The sequence below is a fragment of the Volvox carteri genome, assembly GCF_000143455.1.
Source record: "Volvox carteri f. nagariensis unplaced genomic scaffold VOLCAscaffold_6, whole genome shotgun sequence".
NCBI lineage: Eukaryota > Viridiplantae > Chlorophyta > Chlorophyceae > Chlamydomonadales > Volvocaceae > Volvox > Volvox carteri.
Genome location: NW_003307549.1, coordinates 1396514 through 1423799, shown reverse-complemented (window position 1 = coordinate 1423799; position 27286 = coordinate 1396514). Strand labels below are relative to the sequence as shown.

Here is a 27286-nt window from a genome sequence, read left to right as displayed (position 1 = left end):
GCTCCTTCACTTCATCGCGCCGCTGAGGGACGGCCCCATACACACAACATCATACCGTCAACACAACTCTATCAATCTGAATCCCCCGGCCTCAATCCTCCAATAGCTCGCGTCAACCCCAACCCCGACCCCCCACCACTGGCCAAACCCACCACTTCATACTACCACTCTCAACCTCCACTCCCACCACCAATACCGAAGCCAGACGCGCCAACGTTATCATGTACCGTAGTGTTTCGTTGCATTTCCTTCCTGGGTACCGCCATCTGCACGGCACGGCAGTGCTACGCATGGTGGGACACCACCACCATAACCCACTTCCCCCACCCTTCGCAGGGAAGCTGTGGAGCACCTTGGGAACGCCGCGGTGGTCAGAGACGGACGGAAAGCAGCTCCACAACAGCCGGAAACGTTCCTCCTCCGCCTCTTGTTTCCCTCCTCCCCCTCCTGGATACTGGGGTTGTGGCTCCGGAGCTCTCACGCAAACGCAGAGTCGTTAATCTGTTGTGATGTAGGACGGGCGGAGCGCAGCAGATGATGCCACAGCGACATCATATTCGTCAGCAGCAGCAGCTATCGCGGGAAGCCGTAAGTCGATAAACGCCATACACATCAGGGCATTTGGACTGCCCAGCAAATAGCACCTGCCCCTCTCCCCCTTCAAACAGCCCACCCCAACGGCCCACTCCCCCAACCTGCCCATAAAACCCCTCCACACTGCCATAGCCCCCATAACCCTCCTCCTAACTCGCACACGCACCTGCAGGTGCAGCACCGGCTGCCCCAGCTGGTCTCGCTCCACCGTCCATAGCGCAATACGGGCGTATTCGGTGACACATTCCTCAATGTCGTCACGCTGCGAGTGGGAGGTGGGAGTGAGGCAGCGAGAGGAGGAGAAACAGGACGATGCAACAGATGCCTCAGGAGTGCATATCTATAAGCCGAGCACAGCACCCGAAAGAGAGATTGTGGAGGAGCACACTACCTCCAGTCCAAATACCAGACGAAGGCAACACAGGACCACCTTCCCTGCCTGGGGCTATGCCTCCTCTTTCCTGACCCGCTCCCTGAGGGGGCCCCGCCCCGCCCCACACATTCCTTGTCTGTCTCCCCCCCCCACACACACACACCACCGCTAGGCACTTGCAGCGACCCCAACCGCAACAACAACGGCCATGGTGACGCACCGACACGTTGTGCCGTTGCGTCAGCTCCTGGATCTTGGCGTACGGTACCTCCAACTCGCCCGTGCGGCTGCTGTACTCTCGGATCAGCCGGTACACCAAGCTAACGGCGTCCTCGTAGGCGCCGTCCCCAGCGGCCCCCCCGGTTCCGGAGCTTTCTAGGGAGGCCTTGCTCTGCCGCATCAGCCGGAGAGCCTCATCCACGTCCCCCTGTGATGCGCGATTTGGTGAGGTGAAATGAGGTGAAGGTGGTCGTCGCGGCTAAGAACGTATCGATTGAAAAAGGCTGAAAGGGAGGCCGAAGCAATGCGCGCATGCAGGGGATGGTCAAAGGCGGTGCGAGGCCAAGACACGAAGAAGAGGGGAACGGAGAACGCGGAGACCCGCAACCGCCCGCCAGCGTGAAGCGGCTTTCCGAGCGAGAGAGCTATAGTGCAAGATGACAACACCCTGGGCGGTAAGAAGCATCCTGGCAACAGCCAGCATGACGGTATATCCTGAGAAGCTGAGGAAAGCAAAACTGCATACAAGGATTGGAAGCACGGCATGCGCACATTCAAGCTGTTGCCTCAGCTAACTCATCTTCCCCTGAACCTTTATTTTCTCGTCGACATCCCCACGCTACCCTACCCCTCGCACCACCGCCTCTTTTCCCAGTTGCGCCATCTCCTCACGCACCCACCGTCAATATTCCCTCTACTCCCTCCTTACACACTCCTTCCATTTACATACATACAGACACACACCTGGCCTACGAGGTTGCTAAATCGCAGCTTGGCGAGCGCCTGGCTGAGCCGGAGTATGGACAGCAGCGTACGGGGGGTGGTGTAGGTGGCGGCGGCACCCAGCGCGGCCTTCTCCATCTGCCGCAGCTCCGCGTAGAAGGACGCAATGTACTCTGCACCACGCGCGCCGGGACGTACGTCATCACGGGCGAGAGAGCAAGGCGGGAAGGAGCCTGTGCAAGGCAACCTTCCGGCCGACTACCGAACTTTACCACACCAACTGGCGACCCCTGCGACTGTGGATGCACGCGACATACGGCTCTGATCTGACTCCTCCTCCGGGTCGAAAGGACAGAGCCAGAGAGGAAAGCAGCAGCCGCTTTTCCAAAAACGGCTAGCTCCACCCATCTACACAATCTACGAAACTACGAACCCAGCAGTCCACCCGCACAGCCACACACCCACCGGTAAGCTGTTCCGGCACGTCCGGCTCGTACTGCCTCGCCTGACCGATGTATGCTCGCAGCAGCCGCAACGGGATGGGGGCCGCGGCGGGATCTGCCTGGGCGTCCACCTCCGCAGTGGGGACGCTACAGCCAGACAAAGGGACAACCAAAACGCACGTTCGCACACTCACTCGCGCAGATCGTATGCGGCGCAGGTGCATCATCGGATTAAATGGCGCCGGTGTGGCCAAGCAGCAGCAGCAGCAGATGCAGCAGCAGCAGCAGATGCAGCAGCAGCAGCAGCAGCAGCAGCAGCAGCAGAAGTTGAGCAATCCGAATCAAGGAGACTTATGGGGATAAAGTCCACATGAACCCGTATAGCCTGCTCGTGAGCTTTCATTTCCCCCCTCCTCTCTCCCACCACCAGAGCAATGCCCCCACATCCACAACTCACCGACCCAGCACGTGCAGCCTGACTATGTGGTTCGCAAGCCGGGTGTCCTGCTCCTTGCTGCTCTCATCCAGCAGCAGCCAAAGCAGGTCGAAACGGGATAGCAAAGCCTGGTAGTAAGAGAGAAAGAGAGGAGGAAGGTGGCCGGTTAAGGGGGGCAATGTGGTATGATGTGATGGGGGGGAAAAACAGCAGTTGTGAGAAAATTACTGTGCGGGTCGAGGTGCCCACGCCTTGACTGGTATACCGGTGAATAGATTGGTGCCCTAGCGGGCTCCGAGGGTAAGTCGGGAACTCGCCAACAACAGCGCAACAGGCTCTAATCAGTTCGCCGACATCGAGTGACTTGCGTAGGTCCAACAAGCAAACATCTTATCCCACAATCCCATTTATTTCCCTTTCTCTCCCCCCCCAAACCTATTCAAAAGCCCTCAGCAGCTAAGAGCGCCCTGGCATTCATTCCCCCCCACACACAGACAGAGATACAAGTACTCACCGCGGGCAGGTTGATGTTTTCCGAAGGCGAACGGCGCCTGTCGTACCTGCCGTACGCCGGGTTGGCGGCGGCTAGGATGGTCGTGCGCGTGTTGAGGGTAGTGGTGATGCCCGCCTTGGCGATGGAGACCGTCTGCTGCTCCATCACCTGCCGGTTCGTTTTGTGGGGCACACCAACAACACGGGAAGTTGAGATGTGGGCGGCGGCGGAGACGTAAGGGACATATTAGCGGAGGAGAACCAGGAAAAGACCAAAGCGAGGAAGGTGTGGAGATGTTCCAGGATTTGGAAAAGTTTATCATTGGGGTCTCCGCGCGCCCCCAGCACATGCACTCATCCACCGGACAGTTTACTCGGAGGAATTCCCTACCTAATTCACCCGCCTTACCCCACCCACCCACCGCCCACCCGTACCCACTTCGTGAATTGCTGTTCGGTCTCCCTCCTCCATCTTGTCAAACTCATCAATGCAGCACACGCCCTTATCCGCCAGCACCAGAGCACCGCCCTCAAGAACCAGCTCCTTGGTAACCTGCGGGGATAAATACACAGACAGACAGACAGACAGACCGTTGACCCTGTAATGTGCATATGGACACCGTGAAAACGCTGGAAATCCAGTGCCGAATTCCGAAACCATCCGGCAAACTCGCTATCAATCAGCAGTAACATCAGCGCCACATGGTAATATGGCGCAAACACGTAGCACCAACGATAGCGGGAATTGATCATCAAAAGGGCGATGAAGCCACATGGCCCGGCAAAGGATCTGGGCCACATGCTAAACCCGTCTTCCTTCCAGCAGTCCTGAAAATGGCGCCGTAACGACTGGAGGCGAAATAGCGCACCATGGAGTTATGGAAGGCCAGAATTGGATGACACTCTTCGGGTTCCCCAAAGGGGATGACAACCCTTGGGCTGTCGTCCCTTTTTTGGTTGTCCCCTTTGGGGACCACTTTCTTATGGACCCATTTCACGTGTTAGGTGCTGCTGGTGTATTCGGATGGTTCATTATCCTTAAGTTTGCGGATACTCCTGGGGCCCGCAAACCGCAGGGGATTCCGTAGAAGATAAACCTTTGGTCATCCCCAAAAGAATTCCGAATACACCCCGCCTCTCACGCAAACATTTCATTCATAATACTATATAATAAGATTTTCACACATACCTGGTTTCGGAGCACTGCCGCCGTGAGACCCACGCCCGAGGAGCCCTTGCCCGTCGTGTACACAGCCCGCGGCATGACTCGACTGACGTACTTGAGCAGCTGCGACTTGGCCACACCGGGATCACCCATCAAGCACACGTGCACGTCGCCACGCAGCTTGAGGCCGTCCGGGAAGACCCGAGTTTGGCCGCCCACCATCATCAGCAACAACGCCTGTAAGGCAAGGCAGGACAAGGAACGCAAGTGTCAAAGCAGTATCAGACAGGGCCAGCCCAACAGGTAGCATGTGCCGGGTAGGTGAAAAGGTGTGTAACACAGCTGAAGAGGCCAAAAGGCACGGTGGGGGAAGGGGGGAAGGGGCCGTTGTTGTAGGCTTTGTAGGGTTGCGGCGGTATCAGCTCACATGCACACAAAAGAACCAACAGCAAAAATAGAGTCTCTTCGGATTGGAAGTCCGCACCACACATGTGGCTCCAAACGCAGCTTGAGCAGCTTGACCTTGTCTCTCCGCGAACAGATGGACCGCAAGACGGTTGGCGCTGAACCAGCAGTACGATCTAGCCATCGCACAAAACCCTCTGTGTGACCCCCCATGGGCCCCGGGACTCCCCCCTACACTCCCCGCTGCCGTGCCACCAACCTTCTTGACGTCCTCCATCCCGAAAATCTCCGGCGCGATCGACCGTGCCAGTCTGCCGTACACGTCGCCTCCCTCCCCAAGCGCCTCGATAGCGGCCACCTCCGCTTCGCTCAGCTCAAAGGCACTGCCGTACTGCCGCTTGGACTGGACGACATTGTGCGCCTCCAGATACGTGCTCATCAGCAGACCAGCCCTGAGCGGAGACATTACGACAGTTGTGAAAAGGGTACGACAGGTCACACCATGTGGTCACACCAGGGGTGTTGTAAAAGGACGGAGAGGCTGACGAATGAAGGCGACACCGCAACCGCGGTGAGGACTTCCGCGACGGATGAAGGATAAAGATGTTGATTGGTAAGGCCGTGCGGATCCAATCTTTTTTTTAAAATAGGCCATTAGACAGCGGGGCAGTGAGATAAGCTTCTTCCTCGCCAGTCCAAAAAGCCGCTGACGTGCACACGCGCTCAAAAGGCCGTCACTTCCAGTGCGTGACGAAGGCGGGCGACATCCTTTCCCTGTTCGCCCCTATTGCAATCATAACCGCACCAGTACCACACGGCAAGGGCAACGGCACAGGGCGAGCGAGTCAACGGTTAAATTCCCAGTCCAGCAGCCCGGCAGCCACCCACCGCATGGCCCTGAAGCCGGTGTACTGCTCGGGCAGGAAGATGCCGGTGATGGTGACATCGTCTCCGGGCTTCATGGTGCGGGTCACCTCGCCCAGCAGGTGGATAGACAGCGTGCGGGGGGTGGCGCCCTCGGGAACCTACAGCGTCAACAGAAACAGGCGGCGGTAGTCGCTCTGACGTAAATGAAGCTTTGAACAGTCGTGCGGAGGGCAGGATTTCCAGATGTCGGGCTGCTTGAAAGCAAATTCTCAGGATGAAGAACAAAAAGGAACAGTATGTAGAACGAGGGCGGCCGGAGAGGGCAGTGTCAGGTGTGGGATCCGCCAAAGGCTTCAACATGTTGAAAGTGGCTTCAGTTAAAATATTGTCTACGTCGGCGCTGGGTTGCCAAAACGCAGTTCCAAGACATGCGAATGAGCTAGGGGCAGGATCTCCCACCTCACAGCCAGGACCACTAAAGAGCCCGTGCCGTTCCCTACAGGCCACGGGCTTTCCTGACGAAGCCCGTCCTCGGCCAATACCCCTTCCCCCAAGCTCCTTCACTCCCCCCCTTCCCAAAACCCTCAGAACGCCTCCGAAACAAGCTCCGAAATCCGCAAACGTGCTCTCCCCCATCTCTACGACCCACCTCCTCTGCCAGCTCCTGCAGCCGTGCCTCCTGGAACTTAACAAACTTGGACCCACGGGTCTCCATTACGGGCTGCATCTTACGGTTCACCTTGGCTCGCTGAGGACCAGTGCATGTGAGTGGGGGGAAAGACGAACCACACACGATGTGAGTGGGGGGGCCCCCCCGGGGTTATACGAGGGAAGAGGGGAGGGGGAATGAGTGCGCGGAGGAGCATTTATTACCCGGAAAGCGACCCCAGGACATGGTGTCCAGCGAGGCGGTGGAAAGCCGAGTACAGCACATCACCCTCCGCTCCTTCTTCCTCCTCCCAGCGTCTGCTGCCAGACTGGCACGAGCTGTGACCCATGGCTCTTCCATTCCTTCAACCATTGGCCTGTCCCGCCCACAACAGCCCATCCTACTCCGCACGCACGGGTTACCATTTCCTCACCTAGGTCGGAGCCACCTTCTCCGAGCTCCCCAACCCCGCTCACACACCAGCACATGCACCGCTCCCTAGCATCCTGCTACCGCTCTCCATGGCAGCCCAACACTTCCTTACCTCCGCAACACAGGTACACGTTTCCGCACAACCCTTCTTTCCCCCCTCTGTGGCCTCGCATATCAGGTTTGGTTCCCGCGTGTGGTAGCCGAGATGCCGTACCTCCGACAGGCCCCCGAACCCCCTCTCGCCCCCGGCCTGCCTCGATCGCCTTCTCGACGCATCCCCCGGTGCCGTACCTCCTTGGAGTCGTTGTCCAGCGGCTTGAAGGTCCGGCCCGTCACCTCCTGGTACACCTCAAAGCCGGTCTCCGGATCAGTGTACGCCACCACGCTGACCAGCGGCTTCACGTCAGTAACATGAGTAACGATGCCCTGCAGACAGACAGACAAACAGGCGGATCGCTCCCATCTGCAACGCCGTCGCAGCAAATTCCTCGCCAGCCAGCCAGTCACACTAGCGTCGCGATGAGCAGCAGAACGACAAAATCGCCGCCGCGTTGCAACGGCCTGCCCGGAACATCAATTGTGCCCAAGGGCTGGCGTGGTTTCAACGGACTCGCGGGGCCCCCCAACAGGTCATGATTCAGGAAGGGGCATTCCCGCGCTATTATCAACCCCTACCCTCCGCCCAACGCGAAAAAAGTCCCTTTTCCCGTCCCCTCCCTAAGGTAGACGGCGGAAGACGCGGTACGCACCCGCACGCGGACCAGTTGACCCAGGTGGGTGGCGCGGACGGATCGCATGGGCAGCGGCGCCATTTTGCTGCGTGGAGCAAAGTACACGTCGAAGCGGCGGAGCAGGATGTCCGGACAGCCGCCGCGGACAGTGCCAGGCACCGCGCCGCGGCCACTCGAGTGGTTGGCCTGGCCGGTCTCGCGCTGCAGGCACCGAAGTGGATGTCATTAAACTGTGCACACATGCATGTGCCGGGGGGAAGCATCTCCGTTCTGGGGATATGTCCGTTCTTCGGGGCAAAGTACTTTACACGGGAATAGAAAATGTCCGTATTGCCCCGAGAAGTACGGCCTTCCCGTACATGAATTGGAATCCAGGTTAGCGGGCGGGGATACTGGTATGGCTCATTAGGCCACTAGCCGTCCATCAGAAGCCAAGAGGCATTAAAACAGGCGTCCACACATCCTCAACGCGATGACCTTTTGGCGGTCGACGTTGTTAACCCAGTTCAGCTTACCGCTTCTGTTGCGCGCATCTGGCCATCCATGATCTTCCGCTGCATTCATATGCCCGCAAGAGAGGGAGGGGAGGAGGTGAAGGTGGAAGGAGGAAGGGAAGAGGTCGTGCGCTGAGACGGCGGTGGGGCATGCATGGCAGGATGAGACAAATCGGTTATTGGCTCGGGCCCTGTCAAGGTAGGTACGGAGGCAGGTATGGAGGCCGCATCAGCTCTCCACGCCTCTGTCCACGTGCAGTTAGTCCACGTTGAGAGCCGCATCGCGCAGAATCCGGACCAGATGCCGTTGCAATTATGACAACGAAAGGAAAGGTGATAAAACGACGCCATCACAGCCCCTCCGTTCCCACACGTTTTTGCTTACGTGCTCGGACAGGATGTCGTACACGTCTTTCTTGACGTCCGCGGCGGTCACGTCGGGGGCCGGCATGAGACGATCGGCGGCCTCGGCCATCAGCTTCTGGTATGTGCGTGTATTGCGCTCAACCTCCGCAACGAAGCCTGGCTGCTGCGGCTGTACCTCCATGAAGAACTGATGGCCGGAAAGGGGGAGAACATGGCAAGAGTGTCGGAATTCCCAAAACCCACTTTGCGCGCTTGCCAATATGTAAGTGAACATGCGACATTGTTCCCTTCTAAGACGCATAAGCGGAGAGGGCAGATGCATTGCCTTGCCATCGAAAGGCGGACGCCCTGAAGCGGTACTAAAACACGCCTTTCGGCAGTCTTGGGAAGATAAAGGGACAGCCACAGGACGCCGCATGTCGCAGAAATCCTTTGGGACAGCCCCGCCTCCGCTCTCACCCAAGCTCTATGGCACGCCACACAAGTTGGCAAGGCAGACCGATGCTCACGGTGTTTGTGTGTCTTTGCAAGCACAAAATGGGCAAGAGCTGGGGACTTCATACCATAACATGCCATCGCCCAGGCGTAAACCCCGGCGTACCGCCTCAACATCATCCAGCGAGATGGACAACACCTTGCTCCTGCGATTCGCAATTTCTTGCTGCGTGGGGCGGGGTTGGGCCGGAAGGAACAGGAATGGGGGACAGAGGTTTTCTATAAATACTGAGACGTGATGAGAGCCGGCTCAGCGTCGGCAACCCCATCGAATGCCGTATGTGCACTGAGCGGGTATCATGGTGACGCATTCTTGCAGTGTTCACACGACACCGCGCCGGCCGCACACAGGCGAAGACGTCCAGAGGACAATCTGGCTGCATGCAGTCTAGCAAGACGCACCAGCTGACGCATGTATTTTGTCTTATCATCACTCTCCGGGTCCATGAAGTTTTGAAGGAACATCTCGCAGTTTCCTGCGGTACGGAGACAATATCAAGGGGCCCTGTGTTTCGCTTCAGGCTTTCAGTACCTAACGTGAGAACGGCATGCATTGGATTGTTTATAAACTAGCGCACTCACTCGCTGCCTCAGCTTGGTTCGGGTGTCCGCTGGCCATGGCTGGAAAGAGTTGAAACTAGTGAGCAACGCAGTCAACGTCACGTTTGTGCGACTCCAATTACTCAATTCGACTGGTATATGAAGTCTTATCTGAGGAGCATCACAACAGGTGAAGCGTAGCAACTAACTGAGCTTTCGCGCCTTTCTGCATGCTGTACGGTTATTGCTCCGAGACCAACACTTTTGTTGGTAAGTAATGACCACGATTGTCTTGTCCTCTACTTATTTGTAGCTGTGTCTTCATCGGAATAGGATTGCGAAAATCAAGGAGGTTGTCATTGGGTATAACATGTGCGCTTTGTCATGCTCACAGCACGGAAATGGCGTTGGGTTTACGAACATTATCAATCTCTTGGAGTGTATTTATGTTATTCGAGAGCAAATCCCGCGTTAAGTCTCTGAATAGCTAGCGGTTCTGTTTAGCCTTAAATTGGGAGCCAGGAAAATGTGCACACACTTTCCGACATACTGCATAGACATGAGCTCAGCATAAGGACCTCCTTGCTTATGTGTTTTCAATCCATGTTTGTATTTAGTGTATAAATGAAACCACTGTAAGAAAGCCAGGGAATTCTCAAAGGTGTTCTTGAAGTTAAGATTACATAGCACAGCATGTAAGCTTGCTTTTGCGACTGCACTAGTCAAGCCACAATGCGCTTTGGGGCTGCTATGCATCCCCATGAAATTACAACTCAATCGATTATCTTCTCAGGTACTATGAGAAAACTGCTACACGCAGCTCTGCTCTATAAAAAAAATACAGATTCCTTTCCCTCATGTCTCCGATTCCCCGAGCCGGTTTGCCCTACCCTTTTAAAGGAAGACAGCATCGCCACAATTGTTAAGTGTTTAACCTTGGTACATGTGCATCACCACGGTCATCTGGGCAGGGAGCGCTGTCAGGACACCCATTTCCAGCACATAACAGAACCAGCGAGAACACACCCTCGCATACCACTGAAAACGCTGGGACGCAGAGACTAGCATCACAGGCACTGCGCGCAAGCCTACCCTTCTTGTGGCCGCTGCCAGAACGTCATTCCCTCCAGACACACCAACAAGTCCTAAACCTACCGATGAGCGTCTTTACGCATCCGAAACGACGCCGTTCGAAGTGAGAATCAACGACCCGGATACGGCACTACGCTGAACAAACCCCACAACTGCGAAAGCAAGCCAAGGCTTCAACACAGCCACTGGCGCAGCATTAACGCTTTACTTGTTCTTAGCGCCCATCTGGTCCAGCTGCGCCTGCAGACCGCCCAGAATGTTGAAGGCCACCCAGCCCAGGGCAGGGACAAACAGGGTTGCAATGATGCCCAGGCGGTTGTCGTTGGCAGCCAGAGTTGCGAGCTCAGTCGAAGCCTCTGCAGACTGTGCAGCCAGCAGCGTGGCAGCGGCTCCCAGGCCAATCGCAGCTGGCACAGCTCGCTTGCGCTTGGGGTCGCTCTTAGCGCTCATCTGGTCCAGCTGCGCCTGCAGACCGCCCAGAATGTTGAAGGCCACCCAGCCCAGAGCAGGAACAAACAGGGTTGCAATGATGCCCAGGCGGTTGTCGTTGGCAGCCAGAGTTGCAAGTTCAGTCGCGGCGTTTGCGTTGCCGGCCATCATCCAGGTCGAGGCCACGGTCGACAGAGCAGCGACAGTGCCGAACTGCGAGATAGATCATCAAGGAGGTTATTAGCTAGGAATAGATACAACTTGGACATTTAGCCCTATTACACCCTTTCAGTCACACGCAGACGCAAGGATACTATCCATCGCCCTTACAGAAATCAACGCAGTTCATCCCAAGTCCACAGAGACGCCGATAACGGAAATCAAACAATCTCCGGAAAAATGGGCAACCGACGGCAAGAGCTCCGACGAAGGTTCCATGCCAAGGTCCCACAAGGAAAGGGTCAGATCAAACTTTAAGGCTTTTTCTCTAGGCGCCAAACGAAATTCACCAGTGCTGTTTGCTTAGAATTGACAGCAGCTATGTACATTGCACGATTGAGGTGAAGCCCACCTTAAAAGCGGCATCCAGCTCCTGGCTGGCCTGTGCGCGGACAACAACAGCCCTAGCAGACTTGCGAGATGGCAGCACGGGCTTAGCACTGCGCACGCTGGCGCGCATCGCCACGGCCGAAGAAACGGACATCCTGAGGGTGGCCATCTTTGGTAGTGGTGATATCTCCGCCTCTTCTGCTGCAGCTACGCCCGGTTGGAAGGTGGCACGCGCAAACACCAATGATGCAATTCTCGCACACGTCAAGAGGCTGGGCTTGCGGGAATTTTGCTGAGTTTGAGATCGCTGTACGGCTCACCCCTCCTGGAGATCGAATGGTCAACGCACAAGGCACAACGCTGCCGGAAATAGCATCCATTTCCTAGTATTTCAAAATAAATGTGTTATTTTTACATCAAGGAGAGATATGCGTCCGCCGCATGTACCTACACTGTCTCGGAGATTCTTAACAAGACATCCTAGTGCCCGCTTCTTTGCTTACCTTGCTTCGGTTTAAAATCAACAAAGCTGCAATATTTCCTAGCCTTCTGCGCAAACATTGGAACTGCCGGGTATCATTGCCTCTGCAAAATCCATAGCACCTCCCTAATAGGTTGCCATACCCTTCAGTCCGCGGAGTTAATCCCATGGCATGAATGCAGCCGCTTATGTTCATTTGAAAGGTCGTCCACTGGGCTACTGGGACAGAAGACTGAAAGTTATCAAGGTCAGAACGATAGAGGGTACAGGATCCATGGCCACATTCGTCATTCAGGGTGTTCCTTAGCTCGCGTGCTTGACTTCAAGTCAATCGGAATGCGTTGCTGGATCTTTCTTTGAGGCCGGGAATTAAAGCCTAGGGCGTATGAAAATGCCTAACCACGAAAAGCCTTACCACGAAAAGAACCACCTTACGAAACCGGGTGCGGGCCTTCTCCCCAGATAAGCCAAACGGACCGTGACCTCCAAGGCGCAAAACCCCCACCAGCCCTAGTGAACGCACGAGAGCTCGTCCCGGAGAGATGGGAGCTAGCAAGTATAACAACTCCAGATCATAGCATCTACCTGCATGCAAGACGGACCCGCCACGCACGCCAAGGCATTTACACAGACCGGGCGAACACACAGGCAAACACACACGGGGCGAAGGATAAGTCCAAAGACCAACACACGCGAAACACGGAACGCGACGAATTCCTGACACTGGCAGGGTGGGGCCATCTTGTGTTTGGAAGGCTCAGAAGGGCTCGCCCGAACGTTCCAGCTGATCCACAGCCTTCATGTAACAAAATCAATTCCGATTAAGCCAGAGTGTATTGAACGTGAAGGGCGAAGCGAAGCTGGCCATCATGAAGCCGACGCCATCGCCAGGCAAAAGCCCCAGACAGTCCTTCATAACAATGAAGCATAACGATGAAGATGTCGGAGACGCCGGTAGAGACAAACCGGAAAGTTTTCTTGGGTCCAAAGACCGCCGAATGACTCAGCCGAATGGCTCAACCCGAAGATGTCGGGGGATGTTGGGATGTCGGGAGCCAAGTCGCGCATTAGCTTGCCGTGCAAATGACACGTCATGCACAACAAATGCCACTCGCGTTGAGCGCACTCCGTGCAGGCGGAGAGGCGCCCTGGACTCCTTAAAAACGGAGAATGATATTCAAGTGCTTCTGTTTACCAGCCACAAATGGTCACCGGTTTGTTGATGTTGTGACAGGGTGGTTAAGCTTCACCAGTGGCCTCCTTCCCGTCCCCTGCTAGAGGGGCACCCTAATCCACTCACCCCATCCGACTTCAGAGTGTACTCTTTGAGTTTGGGAACTCACCACCGGCATCCACCAAATCTAGCGGATCAACGGCGCGTCAACTTAGTTCCTGGTCAGCTCGCAAGTTTGTTGTTCTTCCCTTACCTGCTTGAAGGGCGCCCCTGCAAACCCAGGAGCAAAACGCCTTGCAAACACATTTCATGTACCGGTATTGGATCTACACGTTCGTTCATGGTTTGTGGCACAAGGCAGCTGTCATACCGTGTGGCCCATACGTACTTCAGCGAAGCCCGCCACAGCCCGTGTTCCCGTTGTTCCAGCAACAAGCAGTGCAGATGGCATGCCAGGCAGCAGGTTTGGTAAGCCCGGATGGTTGGGGTTTGACGCGTGAGAACAGTTAGGTAGGCCAAGCCCAAGCGGATGGGTAGTTAAAGATTCTCACCCTGTAGCATGGTGATGTATGGGGCTGGGCCGACGCACAGTCAGGCCCTCAACAGTAACTCTAGCAGCCCCTGCACTGTGATAGCTTCTTTGCCGGCAAATGAACATTACGCAGCAGAATGGTGAGCTTAAGGGCTCACGTGCAGAGCTAACGCCCCTGAGCAACGTCAACTCAATACCTATACACCGTAATCTGCACGGCTGCTTTAGTACGTGAACAGGTATGCACCAAATTTGTGAAGCAAAACAGCTGTGACCCTGCAAGAGCTGACAAGAGCTGGCACAGTCTCCAAGCAGTGATGATTACAGCTGAACCCACAACGCAATCGTCGTGCCTATACTGCAACAGGGAGCATTGTGCACATATTGAAGGCTGCGTTGCTGGCTGGGGACGATCTTGCTACCAAAGGAACGAACTGCAGCACTGACACAGGAGGGAAGGATGGGTCTCGCAGAATAGGAGGGCCTCGCAGCGGTGCGCTAAGCGAAATCAGTTGCGATGCCCGCGTTACAGGGACACTGTCATGGAGAAGCTCCTCGCTCGCCACGTGCTCGGAAAGGGAGCGCTGCCGGAGCACCGGGGGCGGGAATGGTTTTTTTTCGAGACGCGCCATATTTGGCATAAGGAACTGAGAGCCCGAATACAGGCGTCGCGGCTGTAGGACTTCGGCAACGGTCTATGCTCTTTTTGACACAAAAGACCCAATGTTCAAAACGGTACGCACTCCCTAACAAAGGTTTCAAGTGGTTCCATACCATCCACGCGGGAACAGATCATCTTAGCGGCGCCGTGGCATAGAAACTGCGACGACAGGCCTCCGACTGTATGCAACAACGTAAAGGCAGACACAGTTCCCTATCCAATTTGTGAGAATTTATCACGGCGTAAGTAATTTCAGCATAGATGTAAAAATAGCGCATGCCAACAAAGGCCACACTACTGTAAAAGGTCACCTTTCAACGTCTAGGACGAGTTAACATTTACTCAACTCTCAGACATGTGTAGAGAGGTGTTTTTTACTTATATAAGCTTAACGATTCTACCATAAGCAAGTTTCAGGGGATCTGGTTGCTTGCTCAGAAACCACGATCTGTCGTAACAGAATCCCCATCAATAACCCAAGTCGCGCGACGAAGCAGTTGTCTCCACGCAGCTCCGGAAAAATGGCGTTCGTTCTGAGCAAGTCGTCTGCCTTCGGCGTGGCTGCCAAGCCCGTCTCGCGTCGCTCCAGCGTCGCCGTCAAGGCAAGTAGGAATGGGAAGATAGATGGTCTGGACAGTCACGGTATCAGCTGAGCGAGTCCAAGTATACAAGTAACAATATGACGCGCCTACCTCGGAGAACTGTTGCTGGGCGAGGTACAATAGTTAGTAGTTGTGATGGCGTTCGACCGCGCTGGCCAGCATTGGTCAACCGAGCAACGCAGACTTCCTGTGCACCTATGATAAGCTTGATTCATACACGTGCTGATTCAGGAGTTCAAGTCCTAGTTTGAAACCTCAGTCGCAATTGCATTTACCTCGTCTCCGGTCATAAGGTTCAACCAATGCCTATCATACACTTAGTTCACTTTCCGCTTGACACATTCATTCTCCGTTAGCCAGCTCGCTGATCCTTTGCTCGCTTCACTGACAGGCGTCTGCCGTGCCGGAGAACGTCAAGGAGGCCCGCGCCTGGATCGATGCCTGGAAGAGCAAGCAGGTATGCTTATCTACACTACAAACATGTTCCACCTGCTCGATTCGTGCCTGGGTTCCGGATTCACAAGTTGCTTATGGCTGTGTGTATGTTCCTTTTCCCCTATCTCGACCAGGGCGGCGCTAAGCGCGACCCCAGCCTTCCCAGCTGGATGCCCGGCGCTACCCTGCCCGGCTACCTGGACGGCACCCTGCCCGGCGTAAGTCTTTTCTTCATTCTTTGCTTGGGATAACTACTTCCAGTTACTCGAATTAATGTCGTCCTTGTGGTATCCTTTGCAGGACTTCGGCTTCGATCCGCTCTACCTGGGTGCCGAGCCCTCCAAGCTGAAGTGGTAAGCCGCCCTCTATATGTGATGAGAATGTGCGGTTTTGTTGAAAAAGGACCCGTAATAAAACAGGTGCTGTATACATCGCGGCTGCATCTGCACTAATCGGCTCTTGAATTTAAGATCCTATGAAATTCATGGTTTCTCCTTTGCAGGTATGCCCAGGCTGAGCTGGTGCATGCCCGCTTCGCCATGTTGGCTGTCGCTGGTATCCTGGTTCCGGAGCTGCTGACCAACATCGGCTTCTCGTGGCCTGGTGCTGGTGTGGCGTGGTACGACGCTGGCAAGTTCCAGTACTTCGCCCCGGCGAGCTCGCTGTTTGGCGTTCAGATGCTTCTGTTCGCTTGGGCTGAGCTCCGCCGGTGAGTCACGAATTCTAATCGATTCGGTTTTAGTAACGTTACGTCTAAGATAAGTTCCATGGTTGCTTGGTCACAGTATTCTGTACATGACGTTTTTCATCCATTCCTAAATTGACCCTGTCGTATCCGTCGCACAGGTACCAGGACTTCGTCAAGCCTGGCTCGGCTAACCAGGACCCCATCTTCAGCAACAACAAGTTGCCGGATGGCAATGAGCCGGGCTACCCTGGTGGCATCTTCGACCCCTTCGGCTGGTCCAAGGGCGACATGAAGAGCTTGAAGACCAAGGAGATCAAGAACGGCCGCCTGGCCATGCTGGCCTTCGCTGGCTTTGCTGCCCAGGTAAGATCGCAGATGAGTGTTACCGCTAAGCATTTGGCATATTAGCATATACATTCATGGCTTTTATATGTGGTATGATAGTGGTACAATAGTGAAATCTACCTATGCCCCATGTTTTTCCTCCCAGGCCTACACAACCGGCACTACCCCCCTGAAGAACCTAGCTACGCACCTGGCGGATCCGTGGGCTACCACTGTCTGGCAGAACGACCTGGCCCGCCTGTAAACTGCTGGCTGATTGTTGCTATCTTGACTGGTCCATGCTGATGCGTGCTAGCCATTACTGATGCGACAGTAGCAGGCTGCCAAGGTGTTTGGGGTATATTCCCCGTGTGATGCTGTAACAGATGCGGTGTCCACCTCGTAGCATTACTGCAAGGGCACTTGCTTGTGGATGTAGGCCGAGGCTTGCACTGAGAAAGCGGTTGACGGTTTTATTTTGTTCATCCGTGACCATTGCGACTCGTGGTACTTGTAAGTTGGGGATTTGGTCAAGCTAGTGACTACTACCATACATTCAAGGCAAATTGTGGAGTCGGCAAAAACGCGGACGATGCAAAAGACATGTAACAGCGATGTATTGTCATCCACATAGAAACAAAACTTAAGTAATACTCAATCGGTCGAACTAGAATCAATCGTTAATGCCATACGCAAGGTCTGCTGGTCATTCATCCCAGCCATTTCTACCGCTTCCTTTTGGCGTAGCATTTCTTCTGAGGCAACCGCTGCCATACGTTGCTCCTGGGTGAGAGAACTCGCAACGGCATATCCATAGTTAACACGAGCAATCTGCTGGACGGAATGTTCTTGATCTCGAAGACCCCTTTGATGCCACAAGCGGAAATCCGTAAGACTTCCACGCGCCCCATCCCCTTTCACTGCGGCTTGAGAGGCGTCCCCGGCTTCCGCGATAGCCGGAGCGAGCGAAGTCGACACGCAAGTGAGTGCGCCTATAAGTTTCGGCCCGCCAGATGCCGTCTTCATCCCAGCGGGGAGCAAACGCACGGCCAGCCCCTCCTCTTGCTGCGAAAGCTCCTCCCGGACCAACTTCTCGAGCATGAAAAGGTCTAAATCAGGGACGCCCATAACACGCAAGGCGTCTGCAAGTTTGTAGAGATAATCACAATTGGGCCCGGACGGGCCGTGCGACGTTGCGATCTGCGCCGCAATGACCCTTGGGTCCGCTGGGCCAAGGTAGTTTCGGTTGTTGGGGCTGGCGATGTAAACCAGCGCGCCGCGCACCAACACCTCTCCATCTTTGCCGTATACGTCAACAAGCTTCCGTACATCGTACTCCTTCTCACGCCATTCCAGGTATGACAGTGCAGCGGCCTGCTCCTCTGCCGTCCCAGCCAGTTGAAAGGCGATGCCCCACGTTGCAGCCGTTGCTTCGTTGTCTGCCGTCAACGTGACGGTCCTGCCAGGCCTCTCAGGAGTACCCCGATGGTCAGTGGAGCCCTGCAGAGATTGGTGCGAGATCGGGTCGGATTGCGTAGGGCTCCCTCGTCGCTGGAGGCACTACCAGCGCCTGTCTGCGCGTCAGCCTTACACAGTTTTGTCTGCTCGTGTATTTCATTGAATTGCAGAGAGTTGTGCAGGCGGTGCAGCAACCCATTACGACAAGAGTTTGGCCGTGGTGTAGCACGGTGTCAGCGAAGCCACATCGGGAAGTTCAATGAAAAGTTGCCCAAGGCCCGGCAATTATATCCCTTCGCTTGAGTATCTAGCTGGACATGCACACCTGCCAAAAAACACGGCGATAACCCTTGATACAGCCAATCACGTGCTTGTCATACTGGAAATTGGGCGTGTGGATTAGGCTCCCGTATCCAAAAACCCATATTGGTTTATTGGTTAAACTACTCGGCAAAGGGTTGCTCATGGCGTCTAGGCGTCTTGCCCCGTTGAAGCTAACGCTTTTTGAGCCACGTCGCAATCCTACGTATTTCAGAAAACCGTGCTTTACCATAACTTCATACCTGACATCTTTGGAATTGGTTTATTTCGTAAGTTGCTATTCATAAAGCGTGCTTCGCGTGTGCGATGTCATGTACGGACTATTGGACGAACAACTTCTACAATTTGGTTGTGAAATTAGTTTTGCTGGCCGCCCATCACTGCGAATCCTAAAGTTATTAGGTGCAGCCACGTTAGAACTTTTTTCCCCGGTTTAAACACCTTTTAGGCGTGTTGCGTGCCTGTTTAATTGGACAGAATGGTTCGCAAAGAGGCCACCCGTCTGGTAGCAGCTCTTTTCAGGGCCAGCAACAAGGGCATTTCCTCGTCATGGAGCGTTGGTGGTACTCGCCTGAAGTCGGCGATGCCTGAGCCCCAGGAGGCGAAGGACGAGGACCTTCACCACAAGGACGGCAAGGTGCTGCATCCACACCTGCTTAACGAGAACGTTATGAAGACGCAGTATGCCGTCCGTGGAGAGTTATACCTGCGCGCTGAGCAGCTACGCAAAGAGGGCAAGGAGATTATCTTCACAAATGGTACGCTTGCATATACGAGATGACGGCTGATGAATTATGCTGTCTGTTCAAGTTATGGAGCTTTCTTCTGTCCATTTGCAGTTGGAAACCCTCACGCTCTGGGCGCGAAGCCCCTTACCTTTCCCCGTCAGGTGCGGGACGGGTATTTCCGTTTAGGCAGCTTTTACAGACGGCATTTGTAGGGTACATAGCCGAGCAGCTATGCATTTCCTTGCGGTTTTGCAGCAACTACTTCTAAGCTCAGCTTGCGCCAGGCCTCTTAACTCGCAACCGTTGGAGTTCTGTACCTTGTGAAGCCTCTTGTGCTGGCGAGCGTTGAGCCCCCAGAAACCGGATGTGCATATAGGTGGTGGCGCAAGTAGCGAACGTAGGCAATGCCACCCATCCTATCCTCGCACGCAGTGGGCCAGCGGCGCACGTATTTTATCGGTGCGCTTCTACAATTTAAGCCTGCCCACCATCCCATGCTGCTGGCAGGTGTTGGCGCTGTGTGCTGCGCCATTCCTGCTGGACCACCCTCGTGTGGAGGAGCTGTTCCCAGCCGATGCGATTGCCCGAGCTAAGAAGATCCTGTCCGCCTTCAAGGGTGGCGTAGGCGCTTACACGGACAGCCGTGGTAACCCCTTGGTACGGGAAGAGGTGGCCCGTTTCATCGAGAAGCGCGACGGTGTGGCATCCAATCCCGATGTAAGGAGGGTTAGCGCGCTCATGGTATTCCTGCTTAAGGTTGCCGAAATATAGGGGTTTCGGGTTTACGGTATAGTTTAGCCGGTAGGAGGCCGTACACGGAGTTCAGGCGATGCACTATGCAATCATCACTCGCGACATATCAGGTGGCGCTCGGCCCATTGCAATAACATGGTATGCTACGTACGTACATCGCCGTTGCTTTTTACATCATCTCTGCGTTGCACTTGTTGTTTGATTCAACTGTCACCTCCTTGGCACCGTGTTACACCTGGTCTGGGGAACGGACGCTAGTATGCTACCTACGCCGTGATTCTTTCAATCCTGAGCCATGAGAGCTTCTCAGCTTGCTTTGCAACGAGCTCTACAACCAATCCTCGTTTCGGAACGTCACCCGGATACATCGGCAAATCGTGCACACTCAAGGCTTGTTTTGCGCGTACTTCCCTGCATGTTGTCATGTCCGCAGCACATCTTCCTGACGGATGGTGCCTCCGTGGCGGTGCGCCTCTGCCTCAACGCTATGATCCGTCACGAGCGCGACGCCGTTCTGGTGCCCATCCCGCAATACCCGCTGTACTCGGCCTCGATTCGCCTCTATGGTGAGCCACGACGGAAAAACTGACAAGTTCCCATGTTTTCATGTTTTAACTATCAGCTTTGGGCGCGGACCGGCACGGGCTCTGCGGGTTTGGCGGTATCGGACCGCAAGGTTTGGATAGCCCCCTGGGGTTTATTCACGAAAGCACATGCTGCTAATAATGTGTCGCGCCTTATCTCACGTGATTTGGTGCTTGTTGTTTAGGTCTCACCCTAAGGAGGGGCCATCTGCATACGCAATCGCCTGATACAGTTATCTTCGCTCCAAGCTTGCCTCGTGTGCCGCACGTGCTGCCATGTTGCCACCGCACCACACTACCCGACGCACTATGCTGCTGTACTGCCAGGCGGTACCCTTGTGGGTTACTTCTTGGACGAGCGTCGCGGCTGGGCTTTGTCAGTTGAGGAGCTGAGGCGCTCTCTCAAGGAGGCCCGGGAGGAGGGCAAGCTAGTGCGCGGACTGGTGTTCATTAACCCCGGCAATCCCACTGGTGCGGAGCAAGGGACACAGTTTTGGATCATGTGTTTGTGGGAGGGAGGTTGGCGGGTACTGGGGCATTAATTATTGGCCCAAGTTACAGTTGCCTGAAGAAGCTCTTTCTAATGATGCAGGTAGTGCGTTGATGGGTCGAGCTTACCATTGCTTGAACAGGCCAGTGACTTAGCCCATGATGTGTCTCTAGGTCTATGCTCACTGCGGGTTCGTTCGTCCTTGCGTTGCCTAAACAGGCCAGTGCCTCAGCCAGGAGAACCTCAAGGAGCTCATCCAGTTTGCCTACGAAGAGCGAATTGTGCTGATGGCCGACGAGGTGTACCAGGTGGGAATTGGGGTCTCCGGTATAGTGGAAAAGGGCCCAATGTGATTATGGCCAGACTACAGCATCTCTGTGTCACACCTTGAGTATATCACCAAGGGGTTGGAAAAGTGGTTCATACCGCAGGGGGTTTGTCTTCGGAACGAGCGGACAAACAGAGAGAGCAAGATCAAGACAGTAGATCTTAGATTGTGGATTTCGCATGTTGGTGCCGCGACAATATACAAATGGGTATAGCAAAACGTTTGAAATTCTCTTTCACAACCGTTGTTCTTGTACATGTAGCTCTGTCTCACGTTATTGCCTTTATGCATGGGTGTGGCGACACCTTGAACACGCTACGACTCGACAAGATTCCTTGCCAAATTACCTGCATCTGTTAGTGTGTCGAGCCCTGTTTATGAACCCCTCAAATGATTTTCTATCGTGGATGTGCAGGAGAACGTGTACCAGGACGAACGGCCATTTGTCAGCGCCAAGAAGGTCATGTATGAGATGGGGGAGCCGTATCGCAGCCATGTGGAGCTGCTGTCGTTCCACACCGTGTCGAAGGTAAGCATTGACTTACGGGTTTGAGCTGGTCTGGTCTCCTTACCAGTCCTAATTCTCACAATGGTGGATATGGGGTTGGGATCATCCATCCAGTTGTTTGAAAGGATCTCTGCAACACCTTGCAGCAGAGCTAGGTTTCAATATAAATCTTGTGGCTTTCATTGCTGCGTATTGCGCTTCCTTTATGAAAGTTGCACACTGGCGGTGGTGTTGTGCTCTGCATTGTGCACTCCGTAACTCCGCGATGTGGTTGATTGGTCACACTGCTTGGCCATGCAGCGCGTGATTTGGCATCGTGTACGTGTTTCACGCAGGGCACGGCTGGGGAGTGCGGCCTGCGCGGCGGTTACGTGGAGATGACAAACATCCATCCTGGAGCCATCGAGGAAGTCTACAAGTGTGCCTCCATCAACCTATCGCCGAATACCATGGGCCAAATCGCTCTGTCGTGCCTGGTCAACCCCCCTAAGCCAGGTGAGTACATGAGACCAGACCTCGCTGCATCGGGCCGCAACCCAGCGCAGGGGAGTAATGTGAATTGCATAAGAGGGTTCGCACCGGCTATGCCCTGTCCGTGTGTTTTTTGCATAGTTCCAGAAGTTCATTTGCTTGCCGGTTGTAATAACAATCTTTGGCTGTCCAGGTGACTCCTCTTACGAGATGTATACCAAGGAGAAGGCTGCCGAGCTGGCGTCGTTGCGGCGGCGGGCGCATATGGTTACGGACGGCTTCAACTCACTGGACGGTGTGACCTGCAACTTCACGGAAGGCGCTATGTACAGCTTTCCACAGGTAAGAGATTTGTCGTCTGTTTGTAGTGGTGGCCTTGAAGGTGGCGTGAAGGTAGTCGTTGCTGAATCTCTGACTTAGGTAGTACCGCGCTGTTTCTACCCTTTTTGGTTTCCTGTTAGTAGCGGTGCGTTGGATGTCGCATATGAGAGCACGCATGGGCTTCAGCACAGCCAAGGGAGGTTGGAAATGGAGTCCCCCGGCTAGGGCTTGTTATGGCAAGGGAAGAGGCCACATGGTAAGTCAAACCCAAGACGCCTGGGGGAGTGAGCGCACTGCATGCCGCGGACAAGTTCGGTCGTTGGTCGGCCATGCAGCTGCTTTGGTTAAGGCCTGCTGCTCAGATGCTTAAGTGCGACCAAGCCATGTGTCTTAATGATTGTTTCTTCATATTTTATTAATGTGAAGACCTTCTAAGGGTGGTCTGTGCCCTTGCTGCATTGCCCATAAGTGCCTCGGGAATTTCCTCGCTCTCTATGGCAATATTGTTGCTACCTGACGTCCTGTTGTAATGACGACAACCCCCAGATCAAGCTGCCACCAAAGGCTCTTGAGGCGGCCAAGGCTGCTGGAAAGGCGGGCGATGTGTTTTATTGCCTAAAGCTGCTCGAGTCGACCGGCATCTCCACCGTTCCCGGCAGCGGCTTCGGCCAGGTCAGCAAGGGGTGATGGCTGCGTGGGACTTGCTATGGCATATGATGCGACTTGGTTCGCCATGGCCACTTGGGTCGTAGAGCTGGCTTAGGCTGGAATTGTTTTGATTTCATTGTGCATTTTGCGGAACCTTAGAGCACTGTGCCTTTCCCTGCCTTCGCTTCGCCACCCTGCAGGAGGACGGCACCTTCCACCTGCGTACCACCATCCTGCCCCGTGAGGAAGTGATGAGCTCGTTTGTGGAGAAGTTTGAGAAGTTCCACAAGGACTTCATGAAGCAATACTCTTAAATTGTGCTGGCCCTGCGGTCTTCGAGCTTGCGCGTCGCAATAGCCGATAGAATGCTGTCTAGTTATGTCTGGAGTGAACGGATAACGCTGTAACGCACCGGCGAGGTATGCGCGTCGTGTGGCAGTGGAGTGCACGCGCGGAAATCTGCTTGAGGAAGACGAAGGGACAGTTTTCGTGGGGGCATGCTCAATGCTCCTCACGGCGGCTGCAAGATGAATATCGTCTGTTTAGAGGTGGGTCCTTCGTGGCTCGAATGCGTTTGGCTCTTTCGTGTTGGCTTGTATACCTTGAGGTTGGAGCATTGAGACCGGTTGGCGTGGTTTCGCTGCTCCAACCTTTGTTCACCCGTCTCGGCTGGGTCCTATCCTAGCCGTCGCGGGTGTTCCGGTGAAACCCGCATATGGCATATGTTTCGTATTGGTATTGGCCATTGCATTACCGGGTTGCCATGTTGTACAGAACGACAGGACGCTGTTGGCACAGGTTTTGCGGCGGGAATGTTGTTGCCACGTCTTCAGGGGCGATGTGCTCATTACTTGTGCGAGCAAGCCATGGGGTTGTATCTTGTTGGGGTTTGTGATTTGATGTGTTCAATAACCCTTGGAGAAATTTTGCTGCCCTGACCGGGCGAATGTTGTGGCGTTGGCTACTTCATGTTTTGGGCAAGATGCTATTCGCGCTTGCCTGGCGCGGGCTGCGCTATGCATATAAACATATTGGCCAGGTGTTAGGCAGTGTGCTATGGGCACTATATCACGTGCTTTTCCTGCGTTCGAAGTAAGCTCCTGAATTTTAGCATTCAGGCTGTGGGAGCTTTGACGCGAGCAGTGAAAGGAGCTGACGCTTCCAAAAAGGCTTTTGGATAGTGTGGAATGTATTTCTTAGGATAGGGAACTGGGCGGATTTTACCTTGTTCTCGCCCTGACCGATCCCTTGCTATGTTGATGACCTTCAACGTGCCGAGTTGCCAATCACAGTGGATTTTATAATAGCAACCGTGGTTACCGTAAGCAGTACACTTGTAACTTGGAAAATGACCAGGAAGCTCCGCGCTATCTGCTTGAATCCATGAGTGGCTTGGACATTGTGCCCTTCCTCACATTGCAGCGGACGGATTTTAAGGCAGTGTGTTACATGTGTTGGACAAAAGCTCCATGGGCTTCGAGGTATGATAGTGTCTGACACCGTTTGGACAGAAATGCAGACGGCTTTCCAAATACAAGGACAGTTGTTGATTATGTGGCAGCCCATGTTGCGCATAACTTTCATTGGGAGATTGAGGCTCCGAAACTTGGGGAAAGCCCAACCGCTTCGCTCCATTCTCTTCACTGTGCATGAAACGTTCCTTACTTGTTAGATTGAGCTCAAGTGGCAAGCTTTTCTAGCACGCTGTGGGCCACCATGAGGACACTTCAGCAGCCAACCCTTCGCAGCGGCGCGCGCAGGGGTGTGTTCACACCATGCAGCCGTAATATGCAACGAATTCTCGCCACAGCTGCGCACGCGGATATCCGACGGGAAGCTATGCTCCGGGGTGAGAGCGACGAGGGCCAGCCGACACTGGTCGGCTTTGCCATAGCATATCTACTTGTTGTGCTTCCTGCATCAGCTTGGGTTGATCTCTTCTCTAAAAGTGATGGAGGGCATCCAATTGATGTTTTCTATTTGTGGTCACCTACATGGTTGCCTTTCGCCTTGTCCTCGCAGTGCCGCTTGAGAAGGCGCACACGTTCAATGCCAAATTCGTGCCTTTCACCGATATCCAAACTAGCAATACGTCTAGCGAATTTTACAGTCTGGACGACGTCGTTTACCGATCGCGGGACGGCGGCCTGCTGGATGTGCACCATGATATGAAGGCGTTGTCGCAGTATGGACCGGAGTACTGGCGAGCCTTGTTTGATGCTCGGGTTGGGACAACTGCTTGGCCCTTCGGATCCGGTGTATGGAGCAAGAAGGAATGGGTGCTGCCGGTGAGTTGTGCGGCGCAAGGGCAGGGCTACACCATGACGAGGTTATTGGGTTTGACATGATTTCGATTTACCAGTATTGATTTTCCCTGTTAAGGGGCCCCGTAAAACGTGCAGTATGGGCTTTGCGCACATGGGATAGCCTTTGTCGTCAGTAGGGGATAGAAGACACCTATGGAAATTTGGCCTTACTGAGTTTATAGGTTCTTTTACAATGTTGGAGCGTCCTCCATACCGTGGAATACCCTCCGGCTCGCGCTCACTCTTTGGGTGCGTCGGGTCCCTCTTGTCCCCAGGGTCTGTCGGACGATGACATTGTGTCTATGTTCGAAGGCAACAGCAACCTATTCTGGGCGGAACGTTTTGGCAAGGAGGCCCTGGGTATGACTGACTTGTGGGTCAAGCAGTGCGGTAACAGCCATACGGGCTCCTTCAAGGATTTGGGCATGACAGTGCTTGTTAGTCAGGTGAACCGCATTCGGAAGCTTAAGCCAGGCAGCATCACAGCCGTTGGCTGCGCTTCCACTGGCGACACGTCAGCGGCGCTGTCTGCCTACTGTGCCGCCGCGGGCATTCCCTCGATCGTCTTCCTGCCAGCGGACAAAATCTCGCTGGCGCAGCTCGTGCAACCAATTGCTAATGGCGCGCTGGTGCTTAGCATTGACACGGACTTTGACGGCTGCATGCGCCTGATCAAGCAGGTCACGGCAGAGACCCCCATCTACCTGGCGAACAGCATGAACAGCCTGCGGCTTGAGGGGCAAAAGACCGCTGCAATTGAGATTTTGCAACAGTTCGACTGGCAAGTGCCCGACTGGGTTATTATCCCCGGTGGCAACCTCGGCAATATCTATGCCTTTTACAAGGGCTTCAAAATGTGCAAGGAGCTGGGTCTCGTGGACAAGATGCCGCGGCTCGTGTGCGCACAGGCACAGAACGCCAACCCGCTTTACCAGGCGTTCCATAAAGCGCAAGGTGTTTCGCAAATTAAGGAGAGCTACCAGGCCGTCAAGGCGAAGACTACCTTCGCTTCGGCCATCCAGATCGGCGATCCTGTGTCCATCGACCGAGCAATCATGGCGCTGCAGGACGCCAACGGCATTGTGGAGGAGGCCTCGGAGGAGGAGCTCATGGACGCCGCGGCGCGTGCGGACCGCACCGGCATGTTCAACTGCCCCCACACGGGTGTTGCGCTCGCCGCATTACTCAAGCTCCGGGAAAGGCAGATTATTGGGCCTAACGACAGGACGGTAGTTGTCAGCACAGCCCATGGGCTCAAGTTCGCGCAGTCAAAGGTGGCCTACCACTCCAAATCCGTTCCCAACATGACGTGTCAGTTCGCGAACCCGCCGGTGCAGGTTAAGGAGGACCTGGGTGCGGTGATGGACGCGATCAAGGCTAAGTTCAGCCTCTGAGCGGGCTGGGCATAATCACAACCTATTGTCAGGTTCCCTTTCAGCAGTAACTGTGGCAGGTCCCAGCTGCGCGGGGGTTTCTTTGGTATTGGGGTTTAACCAAGCTTGGATTGGTGCTGCGGTGGCGTCGCTGTCGCGGTACGTGGCTGAGACACTGGCAGTTCGTTCAACTGGATTATGTATCTGGGTCATGCATTCTCGGCCACATATCTGCGAGCTGTTCGACCTGGTGCTGGAGCTCAAAGCGGGGTATCCCCCAGGGCAGGTTGACGTGCGCCTCTGGCCGTTGGAGGCTGCCTGTTTACAGTCTGCTGGCCTGCTAGGGTTCCTCTGCGTCGCTTGTCGTTTGTACGGGCAGCGCCAAACGGCCATCCGTACCGCATTCTGTTGCGGCGTGGCGCGAGAGGAACTACCAAGTGTACCGGTTCTAAACGTTACCGCCAGTGGAAGCGCTGGCAGGATTTGACACAACAGCTGTAGCGCCAGTGGTCCTACAGCAACTGCGGAAGCAGCAGCAGGAGAGCATAGGGCCAGAGGGGATGCAATCCTATGGATGCAGCGTCAAAGGCTGCATCTGCTTTGTCC

The 27286-nt window shown here is 54.7% G+C and overlaps 6 protein-coding genes across 6 annotated transcripts; 3 read left to right on the top strand and 3 right to left on the bottom strand.

Moving 5' to 3' along the window:
* Positions 1-477: 477 nt before the first annotated feature.
* On the bottom strand, positions 478-9503 carry mcm7 (minichromosome maintenance protein 7; the record flags this gene model as incomplete). The annotated part of the gene is made up of 19 exons (XM_002947341.1): positions 478-501; positions 761-856; positions 1188-1394; positions 1931-2082; positions 2375-2499; positions 2810-2916; positions 3303-3449; positions 3699-3833; positions 4470-4682; positions 5110-5302; positions 5739-5875; positions 6367-6465; positions 7090-7224; positions 7548-7730; positions 8045-8083; positions 8409-8576; positions 8991-9050; positions 9287-9360; positions 9467-9503. The coding sequence occupies 19 exons, from the start codon at positions 9501-9503 to the stop codon at positions 478-480; spliced, it is 2331 nt and encodes a 776-aa protein (XP_002947387.1).
* A 584-nt stretch (positions 9504-10087) lies between these two features.
* VOLCADRAFT_103469 (uncharacterized protein) lies at positions 10088-11748 on the bottom strand. Its single transcript, XM_002947340.1, has 2 exons — positions 11517-11748; positions 10088-11158 (listed from the first exon to the last, which is right to left on the bottom strand). Exons 1-2 carry the CDS (start codon positions 11661-11663, stop codon positions 10721-10723), a joined length of 585 nt encoding a protein of 194 aa, XP_002947386.1. The 5' UTR covers positions 11664-11748; the 3' UTR covers positions 10088-10720.
* Positions 11749-14840: 3092 nt separating this feature from the next.
* lhcA (light harvesting complex A) lies at positions 14841-17053 on the top strand. The gene is made up of 7 exons (XM_002947474.1): positions 14841-14944; positions 15336-15401; positions 15514-15597; positions 15680-15732; positions 15882-16088; positions 16226-16430; positions 16558-17053. Exons 1-7 carry the CDS (start codon positions 14864-14866, stop codon positions 16654-16656), a joined length of 795 nt encoding a protein of 264 aa, XP_002947520.1. The 5' UTR covers positions 14841-14863; the 3' UTR covers positions 16657-17053.
* Positions 17054-17447: 394 nt separating this feature from the next.
* Positions 17448-18276, bottom strand: VOLCADRAFT_46802 (uncharacterized protein; the record flags this gene model as incomplete). The annotated part of the gene is made up of 2 exons (XM_002947339.1): positions 17448-17891; positions 18175-18276. Coding segments are annotated over 2 exons (546 nt in total), but the record flags the coding sequence as incomplete, so codon positions are not given.
* A 302-nt stretch (positions 18277-18578) lies between these two features.
* Positions 18579-24355, top strand: VOLCADRAFT_73258 (alanine aminotransferase). The gene is made up of 11 exons (XM_002947473.1): positions 18579-18928; positions 19010-19059; positions 19406-19615; positions 20085-20217; positions 20563-20706; positions 20945-21033; positions 21469-21582; positions 21897-22056; positions 22226-22374; positions 22900-23025; positions 23202-24355. The coding sequence occupies exons 1-11, from the start codon at positions 18649-18651 to the stop codon at positions 23313-23315; spliced, it is 1569 nt and encodes a 522-aa protein (XP_002947519.1). The 5' UTR covers positions 18579-18648; the 3' UTR covers positions 23316-24355.
* A 328-nt stretch (positions 24356-24683) lies between these two features.
* On the top strand, positions 24684-26701 carry VOLCADRAFT_103465 (threonine synthase; the record flags this gene model as incomplete). Its single annotated transcript, XM_002947472.1, has 3 exons — positions 24684-24850; positions 25024-25289; positions 25583-26701. The coding sequence occupies exons 1-3, from the start codon at positions 24718-24720 to the stop codon at positions 26699-26701; spliced, it is 1518 nt and encodes a 505-aa protein (XP_002947518.1). The 5' UTR covers positions 24684-24717.
* Positions 26702-27286: the final 585 nt, after the last annotated feature.

What these genes read in the sequence shown, in the direction of transcription:
- VOLCADRAFT_103469 (XM_002947340.1), bottom strand. Translation starts at nt 11,663, where the DNA reads ATGGCCACCCTCAGGATGTCCGTTTCTTCGGCCGTGGCGATGCGCGCC. An exon ending in AGCTGGATGCCGCTTTTAAG is followed by an intron (nt 11,159 to 11,516) that starts GTGGGCTTCACC and finishes TCTATCTCGCAG; the next exon opens with TTCGGCACTGTCGCTGCTCT.
- lhcA (XM_002947474.1), top strand. Translation starts at nt 14,864, where the DNA reads ATGGCGTTCGTTCTGAGCAAGTCGTCTGCCTTCGGCGTGGCTGCCAAG. An exon ending in GCTCCAGCGTCGCCGTCAAG is followed by an intron (nt 14,945 to 15,335) that starts GCAAGTAGGAAT and finishes CTTCACTGACAG; the next exon opens with GCGTCTGCCGTGCCGGAGAA. An exon ending in GCTTGGGCTGAGCTCCGCCG is followed by an intron (nt 16,089 to 16,225) that starts GTGAGTCACGAA and finishes TCCGTCGCACAG; the next exon opens with GTACCAGGACTTCGTCAAGC.
- VOLCADRAFT_73258 (XM_002947473.1), top strand. Translation starts at nt 18,649, where the DNA reads ATGGTTCGCAAAGAGGCCACCCGTCTGGTAGCAGCTCTTTTCAGGGCC. An exon ending in GTGTGGCATCCAATCCCGAT is followed by an intron (nt 19,616 to 20,084) that starts GTAAGGAGGGTT and finishes TCATGTCCGCAG; the next exon opens with CACATCTTCCTGACGGATGG. An exon ending in CCGGCAGCGGCTTCGGCCAG is followed by an intron (nt 23,026 to 23,201) that starts GTCAGCAAGGGG and finishes GCCACCCTGCAG; the next exon opens with GAGGACGGCACCTTCCACCT.